We start from the raw sequence: 15828 nt of genomic DNA on the forward strand, positions 1-15828 counted from the left end.
ATATGCTTGGAGAGGCAGCTATTTCCTTGGCTTGATGCCATGGGGTGGTCTGTTGGTTTGAGGATTTTAACTTTCATGAACTAATATATCCTTGGCTTGATACCATGAGGTGGCCTGTTGGTTTGAAGGAATTAACTTAGATCAACTACATGTTTTGTTGAATCAAAACCATGGTGAAGAACTTTGGCTCCCATTGTGTGAAGATGAGGTTCAGACCAACTCCATCCACCACCGAACCATTCTCTGAACAGGTTGTGAGTGTAATCTAATCACAGTTCAAACTGCACCTACTAATACAATTAAGGAAGAACACTACCTGGTAGTGTGTGTTTATGCCTAGACACAGCGGGTACAAAAAGATCGCGCTGCAGTTCACTGAAGATATTTGTGCCTGCCCTTTCACTGGCTGCGCCTGTGGGTAGCGTTCTCTTGATTAAGGAAGAAGGAACGCTACCCGCCTTTGTGTGTCTACGCCTAAGCACAGAGAGAGTAGAAAGATTACACGGAAGATGCTGGTGCGTGCCCTCCTATTGGCATGAATTTGATGTTAAAATCTCTCCTTATCATCTGTTTCATATTATAGAGGTACCGTTAGGCTCAACAAGGCACTATCCAAACTTGAAAATTTTAGGAAAGATGGGTGGTGGTTGAGGCATTCCCCCTAAAAATAGATGCTACTTGGACCGAGTGATCGATGTTGGAATTGTTGATTATGGGTTAAACCATCGATAACCAGTGCGTACATAGTAAAATTGGCATATTCCAATTCTCTATAGCACCATTTAGAGAATAATAAACATAGTAATAGCTTAAACGGATTATGATAGAATCTCTGATATTAAGAAACTCAAAAAGAAAAGGACGGGTCATGGGGAAATGGTTTTCTGCTTGGGCACCTTTTTTTTTGTCCCACATGGTAATATCAGATGAGATAAAAATTTTATGGATAAGTAGATCTCAAGATTCTCCCTTTTTTTTTTGCCAACTTACGTGTACCTCAACTAATTCTTGGGGAGACTAGCATAGCAAGTCACCGCCATAGTCTCCACTTAAATCGCAAATGCATAGATGGAGAATCAAACATGGGATCGTGTGCCTATCCATACAATTCCCAATTCGCCCTAACTATCTGGGCAACCCAAGAATGGGTTAAGCCAAATCAAGATCCCCTGTTCATAGTTCAAGTTTAAGCCAATACAATGTTTGTCATCTGGTACACTAACAATGTAAAATTCAAGATACCAAGAGAATGTAGAGTAATATTGAGGGGATACATGGAAATACATACGAGATTAAATGATTAAATTTAGGTTTGAAATTATACATGTGGCAAATCAGGACCAATCCCTTCATGCCCAATGGATGGGAAAACTGTTTGGATGTGCCTGACAAGAACAGGAAAAGTCTGAAATAAAATTTGATATGTGAAAACCAATTGTGTTAACCTCAAGGCTCAAGTGCAAAGAAAGGTAAAAATGTAAAAGGTAATTGTTAGACAATAATTGCAACCACAATATAGCCTTATTCCAACTAAATGGGTTTTCCAACATGAATATTGGCTCTCCAATCAATTCTATTTATAGTCATACAAGATACGAGGCCTACGATATGTATATCCAAGGTAAGGGTGTCAATCGGTCGGTCCGGCTTGGTTTCGGTCCGGGTTGAGTCAGTTTCGGTGTGGGGAAGTTGAAACCGAAACCAAACCAATAAGGAAATTCTGATTTCGGTTTGATTTCAATTTCGGTGCGGATTGGTTTCGGTTTGTCTTCGGTTTCTTAAATCGATTTGTAACCGGGTTGGTTTTGGTTTTTTGTCCAGTTTGGATTTGACTTTCCATACATATGTTTACAAAACTATGCAAATTTTGATTTTTTTTTAATGACTTTTGGAGTGTTTCGGTTTCTTACCGGTTTGGTTTCGATTTCGGTCTGGGTTTTGAGCTGGTTTCGGTTTGGTTTCGGATTCATCCGGTTTTCGGTGCGGTTTAGTTTGGTTTTGGGGTTACAATACTCCAAACCAAACCGACCCAATAAGGCTTAGGTTCGGTTCGGTCCGTGTTGTTATCGGTTCGGTCCGACCGGTTTTATCGGTTCGGTTTAAGAATTGACACCTCTACCCCAAGGTTTATTTTAGGTGTAGATCCTACTCTTTTAACGCTTTCCATCTTAATCAAATCACTCTTCCATACTGGAACATCCTAAGGACATGGTCATGCCCCCTCAAATGATAATCTCAAAGCTTATCTTGTATTAGATCTAATTCTACTTTAATACAATCATTCCTTATTTTAACCCTCCTAGTTTTTCCACACATCTATCTCAATATCCTTATATCCGTTATAGTTAATTTATCTATATGACATTTTTTTAACTGTTCAACATTTCACACTGTACAGGATAGTCGAACATATAATAGTCATATAAAATTTTCCTTTAAGCACTTACCCCAAAAAAAAAAAAAATCCTTTAAGATTTAATAGAATACCAGATCAGATAACACTCCAGACACATCTCTCAACTTCATCCATCCTATTTTTATTCTTTGAACAACATCTTCTATATCACCTTCTTGATCTATAATTGTGCCTATGTACATAAAATAATCACTTTGTGGGAATATCCTCTCACCGATATTCAACACCTCGTTAACAGTCTCAGTGTAACCAAGTTACACAACATATACTAGGAGTGTCAAAAAAGCCTAACCTACCGGAGCCTGCCCTAGACCACTTTGAGCCCGAATAGGGCCTAGGCTAAGCATTTCAGCCCGTACTGTGGGCCTAGACTGAAGCCTTGGGCAAACCCTAGCCCAGTCTAGCCCAACTCTATGTAAACAATAAATATATTATATTATTATATACAATAATATAATATATTAAGATATTTAATAAATATATTGTATTATTGTAATAACATATAAAATGTGTTTTTAAATGACTCCATTCACCATTGACAGCTTTTTAATCATACTTTTTCTTTTTTTAATATACATTGTTCGCTTTCAAAGATTGAGAATGGGCGGGTAAATACTCTCTCTCTCTCTCATATCCAAGTGTCATTATATAAGGGCTGGTCAATTAAAGCTAGGCTAGGTTGGGCTAAGCCTGGACTGGGTTAAGAAAACTTAGGGTTGGGCTGGAGTTTTAAAAAACCTGGGCCATTGACACCTCTATTATATACTCTGACTAATGCTACCCTTCTGACGCAAGTACCGATTAGCATGCAGGCTGAATGCGAGCGATGAGAGCATCTTCAGCCCAAGGGCAACATAGTTTTTTTTATCTACTATATCTAAGCATAGACACACGCAAGCAAGTGGAGCTCTTTCTTTCTTATTCAAAATATTTTAAGACCGTTTGATTTTAAACATGATCTCCATAATTCTAACTTGGTGTTCACCTTCACTTTTGTCCCATCCAACAAGATAATATAATCAATAAAATATGTGCACTAAGGCACCTCGTCTTGTGTCTCTAATAAATCCTCCAATATAAATGTAAACAAATAAGGACATAAGGCTGATGTTTGATGCAACTCCATTGTAATCGTGAATTTACAAAAATACCCCACAATTTTTACGCTTGTCACCACACCAGTATATATATCTTTAATGTCCACATATTTACTTGAAACCCTTACCTTCTTTAGTATATGCCAAACTAACTCTTTAGGAATTTTGTCATAGGTTTTCAATAGGACCATATGCAAGATCCTTCTTGCTCCATCTAAAGAGGTAAACATTATTAAACATCACTTAATAAAAATATCTAAACGATACAAAGATTCCCCAAATAAAAAAACAGGGCCCCCTAAATCATGAGCCTCCAGGATTTCCAACGTCGGTGAAAAGAGAGACATTTTGAAGAATTACATGGTCAGAAAGTACACCAAGAAGTTAACAGTCACTTCATTACTACCTGATCTTCCTAGCTTTCTTGTTCCTGGGAGAGCTCCCTGGCGCAGTGCTTCCCAGCTTTCGTTTGTTCCCTATCTGTTTTGGCACAACCCCATCCTTTGTAGCAAGGGCCATCCTTTTCCTGGCAGCAACTGAAGGTCGCTTAGTCTCGCGTACTTTCTTCTCAGGCCCATTCTGTCTCTTAGACTGAAATTTCCCCTGTTCAAAGGTTCTTGGGGAGAAACTCATTTTCTTCTGCACACCTGCTTTGCTTGCCCGCAGGCCCTGGTAAGAAAGATAAGCCTTCGCTTTGGGCATTATATTTCCATCAGCCGAATTCTCACCAGAAGTCACAGCCAATCTCTTCGAAGGTAATCCATCTTTCCATACAGGGGATGCATTCCTTTTCTTCAATGGTGTCGAATCGGATTTGGCATGGCAGAGCCTCAAGTCACGGTTTCGGAGCTTCAAGCTTTTCTTCTTAACAATCATATTGGCAGCTTCCTGCATGGCACAAATGCCAACAACCTCCATGAACTATCAGAAAAAATACATGAAACAAGACAAAAGTAAAGAATTGAAAAGACACCCAAATAAATCCAGTTAAAGGGATAACAGATTCAGAACCATATAGGACAATTGGTGAAAGTAGTTTATTGAAGTCCTTGAAAGAAAAAATTTCACTACATCCAAATGACCACAAATACGGGCCAAAAACCACAGATATCCAAATGACCACAACTCTGTTGTATGGGCCAAACCACAGAAGCTTCCACAACCAAAACTGATTATTCTCCCAAGACCTGCAATACAGCCTAGAACTACAGCTCAATTATGGATTCTCAGAGGAAGAGGCATAGCGAAGCTCACCTATGAGGTGCAGTAACATGGTACCGTACATTGGAGGGCAGCGATGACATCTTGCGTGTGTGTGTGTGTGTGTGTGTGAGAGAGAGAGAGAGAGAGAGAGAGAGAGATGCTAGTGTACCCTATGTCAGTGGTTCACAGAACCTTTTTCCATTCATTATATATAAAACATAAAGCATCCAAAGATAAAAGGAAGCCCGTGGGGCATCAACAGTTCAAAACTTCGATAACTGCAGAGCTTCTGCCAGAGGCATTCATTTTATGAATTAAAGCACTAACATCTGTCTCTGCTCTGTAACTTGGTCTGTAAAATAATGCATATTCCTTTTTCTCCTTGAGTGGCTGCAAAACATTGGCCTGCTTATGCCATGAACTTTATAAAGATGACTGAGCAAAAGTAGAGCCATGAGTAAACATGCAAAACTAATTAACTGAAGCTAATCCAACCCAATGAAAACTAGGTTTCAGAAGTAAAGGCGATTTTAGATCCATCAAGGGCTCTCTCCTCACCTGGCTGGGAAATTTTTTATCATTCTAGTGAATAACAGAAACTTTACTTGGATAATCATGTATCCCCTTTTGTCCCTCAGTTAAACATGGAACTCACATCATCGACCCTCCCTCAAGCAGTCTAGGAGTCGCATGGAACCAATCAGACTAAGGCACCAACAGAAGCATTTCCTAAGAAGCTATAGCTATAGTTCGATCCAATATGGTTTCTTCATCGACTTTCACAAGCCAAAGAAACGATCCTCATTCTAAGGAACAGCCTCCCTTAAAATCACTAATCTTGTAGGAACACTATATTGAATGGCTCTATATACAAGTGAATTTATTAATTTCCACTGGATATACATCCTATTCTCCTCAACATCAAAAGAGACAACTAGATTGCGCACAGATGACAACAACTTTTTCACTTATTTCTCTTATCTAAACTATCTACACCAAATCTAGCAAGTAACAAAAAAAAGTAGGCTTTTCATCAGCTTTTAGCAGGAGAATTCACCATAGCATTCACATCAGTCAGAAGCTCATGATAGAATAGCGGGTTGCCAGGAGTTATTACATTAGCTAAACCATTACCACAAACAAGAAGTAAGCAATGAGGAAACAATGAAAAGGACTCCATGTAACAACAGTGCCAATCTCTTCTTCTCCACTCCAACGGTCCAACCACTCCCCTCCCTTAGAATTTAAAAAATAAAAAATAAAGATTAGAACAACCACCGCTTCATAATCAATCCATGAAACACTAGAAATTTCTAGTATTACTACAGCACCATCCAAAAAACCAGTCGCATCCAGGACCAAGTAATCAACCAATTAAATCTCTGTTTCAACCAAAAGAGAAAATATAATTCTCAACTCAACACAACTCATCTAAGCCTTCATAGCGCAACTGATTATAGTTGGTTATAGAAGTCCTTTCTGCCATTAAACTCTATTTAAGGTTGTTCTGTTAAATCACAAGTAATCACCTCAAATCATTTTTTTAGGCCCTCACACTTAATTTTTTAATGGTTTCAAGTTCCAACAAACTATTCCTCCGCAGCACTTAGGACCAGTTTTCATTCAAGACTGATGCAGACCTCAAACAGTACCAGTATAGGAAGAGAAAGAACCAGGCCCAGAATCATCCCCAAAACTAGACCAGGTTCTGGTTCTGGTAAGCCCCATGACCAGCAGTTGTGGATGTTCTTCTAGAAGATTGAATGAAGATTGGAGTGGACTATCATTGTCAAGGTGACCCAAGGTGGTGGAGGGGTGCCTAAGCACTTAGGCAACAAGGTGCCTGCCTAGGCAACCAAGGAGCTCAAGTGTTATTTTTTTATTTCCCCTATTTTCTAAGATTATTTAGTATGCTACATATCTTTTATATCATCAAAATAAACATTAATCATCATCTTTATTATGGTAGAAACATTAAGCAACATCAAGTCATTAAAAATCAAACATTAAACTACATCAAATCATAATGAATCAACGTTGTCACATCAAGTCATCAAAAATCAACAGTTAAAGAAAAGTTTTTGTTCTCTAATGAGTTTGATTGATCAAATGATTTTATTTTTACACGAAACTTTTTATATTAGGTAGAACACAAAATCAGCTTCCAACAAGTCTATGATTACTTAAATCAGAGTTGTAATGACAAAATTATGTTATGCTCAAAACTTATTTTAAGTGCACAAATGTTGTTAAAATCACCAGAATGAAAATAATTTTATGGACATCAAAATGAAAGATTATTTTACTGCGCTTTTGGTTTTTATTTTTTATTTTTTTTTTGGTAAAAATTTATCAATGTTTTACCATGATAAGATTTATAATTTTCAGAATTGAGAGAAACCCCAAGCATTTGAAAGTTGAAAATCTACCTTACAGCCAAAATCCAGTTTTTATTCATGGATGGGGGGAGGGATTGAGTTGTTATCCTTTTGGAATTTGATTTTGAAACTACTTTTATTGATTCAAATGGGAGGTACTTGCTTATTTATGAATAATATATTAAGTAAATGAAATAACAATCATTTACTTAAACAATATTTGGAATAAATAACTGCCAGACCAAAGCCTTGTTGCAAGGCGACAACCAGTGCACAAAGGCAACTGTCGCCTAGACCCTAGATAAACTGCCTGGACACCTAAAAAGGCACCTAGTAACGCCTTGACACCTATGGATTGGACCCCATGTGATTTGTGTGGGAAGAGATTATCTAGAAGATTTCTGGCTGGAATACTCTATTAGATCTACTACTACTTTAATTTCTTTTTTGTCATAGTTCCTTTATTCTAGTTTCTATTTGTGTGATAGTTCATTTATTCTAGTTTCCATTTTGTAATAGATTTAGTTGCTAAGTCAATAGCAATCTAGAAGTTGCCATACTGGTTTTATTTGTGTAATAGCAATTAGATCTTCTTCCTATAAGAAGTGCTATTTTTTAAAGTGACTTTTTTTGTAATACAACACATATCATTTATATAAAGCAAAGAATGCTCATCCTCCCATGTTTTGGAGATACTGATAAATTGGGTTTTCCCCTCTTTTGGTCAGCGGTGAAGCTATCCTCGGACTGTGGTCATGCAGCTCCAGCCTGGTTGGTGATTCCAAGGTAGGGTCCGGCGGTGATTCCAATTTCAAAGGCTTTGGTGGTGATTTCAAAGTCATGTTCATTTTCTCGAGTTCCAGAAAGCATATCAGGTCCTGCATGGGTGTTTCTCAGACATTCTGAAACCTTATTTTCTGTTCATGTTCAATACTCCTAATATGACCATTGGTTTTCCTTGATTTCTTTTAGGCACAACTACAGCAGGGTTAAACCGTCACCCAACCATATTTTTAGTCCCATCGTCTGGCTGGTTTTTTGAGACACTTTTCTCTATTCTTCCTTTTACTTCTTAGTCTTGAATCACTGTGGTTCTGTCCTATAGGTTAGTTTCTTAAATCTATCCTAACAGGTTAGTGTAACACATCAATCGGTATCAGTGCTATGGATGGCAATGAATGAAGTCCCTCTGAGACGGACTACATCCAAAATTTTCTTAACCAAGTTCTTGGGAAGTTGAGGCAATTGAATAAATGATTGACTCTAATTCGGCAAAGTGACATACCAGAATCACCCTCTATTTTACATCTGATTTGAACTTTGTACCTCCACAGAAATAGAAACCACTACTCAAAGAACAGGAACCTAAAGTTGAGGTTAAAGTTAAACAAAATCCAGCAACTGACAATAACAAGGACGAGATGAGGCTTGAAGATTCTGTTGTAGCGGGCTATTAGCCTACTTTGAAGAGGTTGAAGCAAACGAGGTTGAAACAATGGACAATAGGGTCGTGATAAAGGAACGTGGCACTATTACAAAGGTTGAGGTGGAGATTGTCACAAAAGTTTGGACGACTCTAAGAAGGCGCCTTTTACCAGTGAAACTGAGGATGAGGTGAAGCACATCAAATTTGTGATACCACCCCAAGTTCTTCGAGGAGAGAGAGTAATGCTCCTGAGATTTCATTCCTAACAACAATGAATGGCCAAAATACTGTTTTGAGCTGAAACTGGACGCCACACCAAGCTGATCTCTAGACTTATTAAGACTCAAGGATGTGTTTCTTCAAGCTGGGAAGAGTAGATGCAAAGCTAAAACAGTACCAGCATAAGAGGAGAAAGAACCAGACCCAAAGCCAGACCTGGTTCTAGTTTTAGTAAAATCCTAGACCAGCAGTTGTGGATGTTCTTCTAGAAGATTGATTGAATATTTGAGCAGGCACTATGTGATTTGAATAGAGAGGAGATTATCTCGAAGATTGATGGCTGGAATATTTTGTTAGACCTGCGACTACTTCAGTTTTAATTTTTTGATAATTCCTTTGTTCTAGTTTCTTGCAATAAGTTTAGTTGCTTAGTCGATAGCAATCTAGGAGTTGCTATTTTGGTTTTATTTTTTTGTAACAGCAATTAGATCTTTGCTCTTCGCCGATGATATCGTTTTGGTGGATGACACAAAAGTAGGGATTAACTCTAAGCTAGAACTTTGGATATCAACCTTGGAAATAAGAGGCTTTAAGATTAGTAGATCGAAGATGCAATATAAGATGTGTAACTTTAAAGTTTAGTCACACTATAATGGATAATGACACGATGAAAATTGAGGAGAGAGAGAGAGATGCCACAAAGTGACTATTTGAGATATCTAGGGTCAACCATAAATAAAGAAGGTGACATAGAGAACGATGCTTCACAGAGAATTAAAGTGGGATGGATGAAGTGGAGAGGCGCAACCAAAGTGTTGTGTGACCGACGTATTCCTTTAAAGCTTAAATGAAAATTTTATAGCACGATTGTACAATCAGTCATGATATATAGGATATAATGTTGGGCAGTTAAGAAGTGTCATATAGAGAAGCTATGTGTCGCAGAGATGAAGATATTAGGATAGATGTACACCAAAACTAGGAAGGATAAAGTAAGGAATGATTGTATTAGAGCTGATTTGGGAGTTGCCCCAATCATTAACAAGCTCCAAGAAAGTCGTTTAAGGTGGTATAGCCATGTTCAACAGAGGCCTAGAGATGTGCACCAGTAAGGAGTAATCTGATTCCAATTGAATGGGTTAAAAGAGCTAGGGGCAGGCATAAAATGACCATTGGAGAAGTAGTTTGGAATAACATGCATAGTCTAGGTCTTGTCCCAAATATGGACCTGATTTAACTGAGATTTTCCTGACATACTGGGCTATGCCTCTCTCCTTTTACTTTCATTTCTTCCATTTTGTTTTGACCTCAGATTTTCCTATTTTGTTCTTCACAAATCCATGCAGCCGACCCCATTAAGTTGGGATAAGGCTGAGTTTGTTGTTGTTGTTGTTGTTGTTGTTAAGCAATTAGGTCTTCATTCTAAAAGAATTGCTTTTTTTTTGTAATACAACACACATTATATAATAAAGCAAAGGAGGCACAGCCTCCAGCATTTTGGAGTTATTGAGAAATTGGGTTTTCCAAGTTATGCTTGTACTGCGATGATGCAGCTCCAGCCCTTGGTGGTGATTCCAATCCCTCAAGGTTTGATGGTGATTCCACAGTCATATCCCTCCTTTCTTTCTTCCTTCTTCCTTCTTCCTTCTTCCTTCTTCCTTCTTCTTCATCTTTTCAAGTTCTAGCAAGCATATCAGGTACTTAGTAGGTGTTTCTCAGACCTTTTGAAGCTCTATTTTCTGTTCAAGTTTAGCACTCCTAATCTGACCATTGGTTTTCATTGATATTTTAGGGACAACTACAGCACTGTTAAACCATCACCAAACAATATCCCGTTGGCTGGCTGGTTTTTGAGTTACTGATTTTCTTTATTCTGCCCTATTACTTCTTACTCTTGATTCACTGTGATTTTGCCCTAGGAGTTAGTTTCCAAAATCTCTGCGATTTTGTCCTATGAGTTAGTTTCCAAAATCTGTCCTAACAGGTTAGTTTCCTAAATCAGTCCAAACAAGTTACTGGAACGCATCAAAGACCAAAAGTGTGATCCATATCTACAGTAAAATATGGATGGATAAATGCACACCAAATTATTATCTCAAACATCTCAGAGACTCATACTTACAAATTGGATATCCTATAAGATTAGATCCAACCAATAAAACAACACAGATCCACCAACATCACTACTTGAATACAGCAATTTTTGCACCTAAATCTGAAAATCCTAGAGATCATTCAGCGATGAACTGTAGAAGAAAGGATCACCTAGAGGAAACTATAAGCACGGACAACAACAACAACAAAGCTTTTTCCCAACTAAATGGGGTCGGCAGAAACTATAAGCACAGAATATAATATAAATATGGTTATAAATGATTCATATTTATGTTTCGTTGAACTAAACCTCCCACCATAGAGAAGAGATCTAAATTATTGGCCCCCTAAATCACCCTTCCCTTGAACCTGAACTGGTCAAGAGAGATCCCCATACTACAGTTTTTAACCTTAGAACCAAAACACCCCCTCCCCCACTAGTGATGGAATTCTAGAACCTAAGCAACTCACAACTCAGTTGAGAGATTTGTGACTGGTTCAACGGAAGATCGACCAATGACTGATAGGTCATTCCCACACACCTCTACCTGTCTCTTGATCCTACATCCCACTAATCCGTTGCCCCTGAGTGTTGTTAACCTTAGAACCAAAACACCCCCCCCACTAGTGATGGAATTCTAGAACCTATGCAACTCACAACTCAGTTGAGAGATTTGTGACTGGTTCAACGGAAGATTGACCAATGACTGATAGGTCATTCCCACACACCTCTATCTGTCTCTTGATCCTACATTCCACTAATCCGTTGCCCCTGAGTGATAAAAAATGCAGTAACATTTTTTGTCAATCAAATATTTTCTCCTACATTGAGGTCCTCTTACTCAATTGACAGCTCTGAGGTTTCTGTGGCTGTAATGGTATATCTAGGGCAGGGGCGGGGGCGGGGGCGGGGGCGGGGGCGGGGAAATTGCATCATCTTTAACCTATGCATACTAACAAGTAATATAGAGATAATACTCAAAGGACAACACATAGAAAAATAGGCATTACAGAGCTAAATAGCATACCCTTGTTTTAAACAAGACATAAGCAATGCCCTTCCCCATGCTTGTGTGGGGATCCCTGATAACCCGGACAGCCTCAATGCTAGAATCCAACTGGTTAATCCCACAAAACAACTTATAAAGTTCTTCATCCTGCAGTGATAGAAGAAACAGATTTAAATAATGAATACAGAGATTGAAAAAAAATTAAAATTAACTCTTCAGAAACTAAAAATATGGGCAAACTATTCTGGAGTAAATAACCTTCACATCAAATGGGAGATTTCCGACAAAAACAGTTTTCTTTCTATCATAAAGTCCAGCAGTCTCTCCCTTTAGTTTCTTACGAGGTGGGCATGCCATGTCAACACGTATATGATTCCCCCCAACCTGCATCCACAATAAAAACAAACCAGTTAACCCACACTATCTTCATTTTTCAAAACTATAATGGGATTTAACCCAAAACCAACCAAAGTGCTCTCTCTCTGCTAAAAGAGAGATCAACTGTACCACTGCCATATTGTGGGCCAAAGAAGACCGTGCAGCCTGCTCATCTTTGAAAACAATGTACGCATGAACACTGCAAAACCAAAGCTTTGTAACTGTAACCAACATCATGGTAACATGACCAGCTATAAGTGACTAAAAGAGCAGGACAAACTTATACACATTGACTACTGGGGCATTTGGGATGGCTTCTTGAGTTTAGAAGCAGGGCTTTCAGGTCAGCAAAGTTTGGAGCACTTCAGAGAGTTTGTGTTGGAATAATCACCGGCCCCCAGTGCCAAAAGCCAAGAAGATTTTTTTTTTTGGGAGGGGGGGGGTGGTATGAGCTTATAAGGCAGGCTGAGGAAACGATTCCATTGTGTGGCCTCCTATTGCCTCTGCCCTATGCTGAACCAAAAGCACTGCTGGGTTTCAGAAGCATAAACTAAAGAAGCCATCCCCAATTCGCACTATGTAGTAAAAGGCTCAGCTAAGTGATGATTGGAAATAAGAGATAAGTTGCAATGTCAGGCATCTATTTAGATTATCTAAGACAGAATATGCATTCGATCTTAGTCAATAGATAAACATATAACATATAAAAAAGGAAGAAATATATCAGCAAAGTAAATATTCATGCTAGGATTCAAAAAGCAAACCTGTTCACTGCTTCATTGATCTTCCCCTTAAGAATTGCACCTTTCCTGGGTATTTTGCTCTGATAAGCAGAACCAGAAAAAGTGAGAAAATACCACATTTTATGAACAATAGCAAAATGACAGATGGGTGGAATGGATGCTCACATCTAAGAGCGGCACAGACCGAATCCTAAGTGATTCAATCTCCCCAAAACGGCTAAACTCCTTCAACAACGCTTTCTTCTTCACCTTCAGCGGCAAGTTCCCAGCAAAAACAGTCCTCAAGAGCTTGCTTTCGTCATCAAAACCTTCCTTCGAAACCAACACCTCCCCAGGATCATCCATCTTTTTCCTCTTCTCCCCCACGACTCTCTTACCCAAACCAACCTTTTCACTCTCATCCTTCTCAACTACTCCATAATTCCTCCTCTCATACTCCTCCTCAACCTCATCCCTCTTCCTCTTCTTCTTCTTCTTCTCCTTCTCAACATGGAGACCATCCTTGCTATCTTCCTCAATCGTACCGTTGCCGACCATATAAACGTCCGAACTAGGGTTTCTCTCTAACGATTTTTTCCTCTTATTCTCTTCCAAATTCTCCGAATCTCCATTACCGACCGATTCGTCGACGGCATCGACATTTAGTTTCTTTTCTTTGTGTCGCTTTCTCTTCTTCGGCTCAATCTGGGAATCCCCATCGTTGTCAGGGTTTGGAGTCTTAGGGTTTTGAGAAGCTTCAGCTGAAGAAAACCCTAACCCTATTTGTTGTTGGTCGGGTTTGCGACGGAAGGGGTTGTTGCAGGTGAAGAGAGAAAAGCCACCCTCTTCGGAGGTGTTTCCGAGAAGGGTTTTGAAGATGTCAGAGGTAGAACCGGTGACCTCGTCCTTCCGGTCATCCTCTTTAGGCGTTTTTTCTTTTAGTTTCTTTCCCATCTGAGTCGCGCAGGGAAAGAGAGAGTTGCGGCTGAGGAGGAGAACTTGAGAAACGATTTTTCCCTTCCAAGCAGAGAATGTTACAACTTACACAGTATCTTTCAAAAGCTTCGGCGATATATATCGGAAACAACTCTGCCCCGTTACCAGTTTTCCTAACAAGCAACAGGAACCTTATTTATGTTTGGACATCAAGTAAAGGAAAGGTAAAATATAATAAAATGGGCAAGAGAACATGGTTTGAGAATTCGGTAACGGGAATGGGATCGTTAAAGGCCGATATCGGTCCGATACTATTTAGATCGCCCTGGATCGGATAGAAATACCCCTGACTTTACGTTTAAAGTCACTTTTAGGCCACTTTTAGACTATTGGCATGGTATCGGCTAAGAATCGGGATCAGTCAAGGCTGATACCGATCCAATCTGGTTGATTTTGATCGATTCAAGCCTATTCCTCAAACCATGCAAGATAACGCTACCCTGCTCTTACCAAGAAAAAAAAAATCGCTAGTGTGAGGGCCAATGGGAGGATGCATGGTAGCATCTTCAATGCAACAGTAGCACGGTCTTTCCACACCCGTTGTGTTTAGACAAAGACACATGCGATCAGGTAACGATCTTTTTTCCTAAAAAAATAAAGAAAAAAGAATCCTACACCGGTTTGGCATAGGAAATGTCAAGACGCAGCAAGCACGAAATGATCATGCTGCCCCACCCATGTGTGCGCTAAAGATGCCCCTTCTATGCGCTCATTGGATTGTGCATCTGACGTTTTCTGTGTCAAATTGACAAGGTTCTTTCACCCTACAATAAAATAAAGGTAAAAAATGTTACCCGCTTGCTCGACCACTGAGCCAACATGTAAACTAGTGGGAGGCACAATCTTTTCACATGCCCCTATGTCTAAGTTATACATGCAAGTAGAGTGTAAGTTTGGCCCTAACGGCCGGAACCCTCCCTGAGCCCGAATCTTGTCCAACTCGGTTATGAGGGTCAACCCGTCCCAACCCTGGTCCAGCCCAGCCCGGCCCAAACACAGTCCGATTTTAACCCTAATCTATTATTGTGTTTAGTAATAGTTCCCCCTTCCCCTAGGCCCACATCATGTGTTACACAAGCGCAACAAGCTATATATATGACTTCAGCCCACATCATGTGTTTCACAAACCATATACTCTTATCTATTGAGCTAAGACGATCAAATGGCTAAGCTATTTCTCTCATTTTCTTTACATATATTGTCTTTATGTCTCCTGTCATGTATTGATATGAACTTAAGATACATGAGCAATCATATAGAATTGAGTCAAAATTTGGCTTGTCCAATTTCTTGGAGATGTGGTGATGCCAGGCGATTATAAGGTCTATCTTATAACTGAATTAATAACCTTGCTTACTGCAAATTTATGGACTAGGGGTAGAAAAGGGATGGCCATAGTCTTAACATCTCTCCACTCCCCCCCCCCTCCCCGCCCTGGGTAAGTATAGGCTTAACATTGGTGAACTTTTATAGAAAAAAAAAAATACAAGGCCAGCTAGGGTCAACCCGATCCAACCCTGAGCCCTATCGGGTTGGGCCTGAATGTGAACCTGATAGGATTCAGTTGGGCCTGGGTTGAATTTTGGGGACCTAGGGTTGGTTAGGGTTTTAAGAAACTCGGCCCAACCCAACCCTGTTTCACCCCTACACACAAGCATGTAGTTTTCTTTTTTCCTAAAATAAAATTATAATGACTTAATAATTGATTTATGAATTTATCTCTACCCATAAATTCCTTTTTTTTTTTTTTTTTTTTTTTCCTTAACATCCAAACGTATATGAAGGCAAATTTTTTTATAATATTTTGAAGCAAGAAGATGGGACTCTTTATATATCAGAAGTAATGTATTTTAACTAGTATCTGTATCTTTGTTCAATAGAGATGCCCC

The 15828-nt window shown here is 39.1% G+C and overlaps 1 protein-coding gene across 1 annotated transcript; it reads right to left on the minus strand.

The window, feature by feature from the left end:
* Positions 1-3728: 3728 nt before the first annotated feature.
* Positions 3729-14001, minus strand: LOC122066146 (RNA-binding protein 34). Its single transcript, XM_042629974.1, has 6 exons — positions 13130-14001; positions 12986-13044; positions 12351-12420; positions 12102-12227; positions 11862-11990; positions 3729-4401 (listed from the first exon to the last, which is right to left on the minus strand). Exons 1-6 carry the CDS (start codon positions 13895-13897, stop codon positions 3916-3918), a joined length of 1638 nt encoding a protein of 545 aa, XP_042485908.1. The 5' UTR covers positions 13898-14001; the 3' UTR covers positions 3729-3915.
* Positions 14002-15828: the final 1827 nt, after the last annotated feature.

This window comes from Macadamia integrifolia, unplaced genomic scaffold (assembly GCF_013358625.1).
Source record: "Macadamia integrifolia cultivar HAES 741 unplaced genomic scaffold, SCU_Mint_v3 scaffold2264, whole genome shotgun sequence".
NCBI lineage: Eukaryota > Viridiplantae > Streptophyta > Magnoliopsida > Proteales > Proteaceae > Macadamia > Macadamia integrifolia.

What these genes read in the sequence shown, in the direction of transcription:
- LOC122066146 (XM_042629974.1), bottom strand. Translation starts at nt 13,897, where the DNA reads ATGGGAAAGAAACTAAAAGAAAAAACGCCTAAAGAGGATGACCGGAAG. An exon ending in GGTCTGTGCCGCTCTTAGAT is followed by an intron (nt 13,045 to 13,129) that starts GTGAGCATCCAT and finishes TCTGCTTATCAG; the next exon opens with AGCAAAATACCCAGGAAAGG. An exon ending in TGGCCCACAATATGGCAGTG is followed by an intron (nt 12,228 to 12,350) that starts GTACAGTTGATC and finishes TTGTGGATGCAG; the next exon opens with GTTGGGGGGAATCATATACG.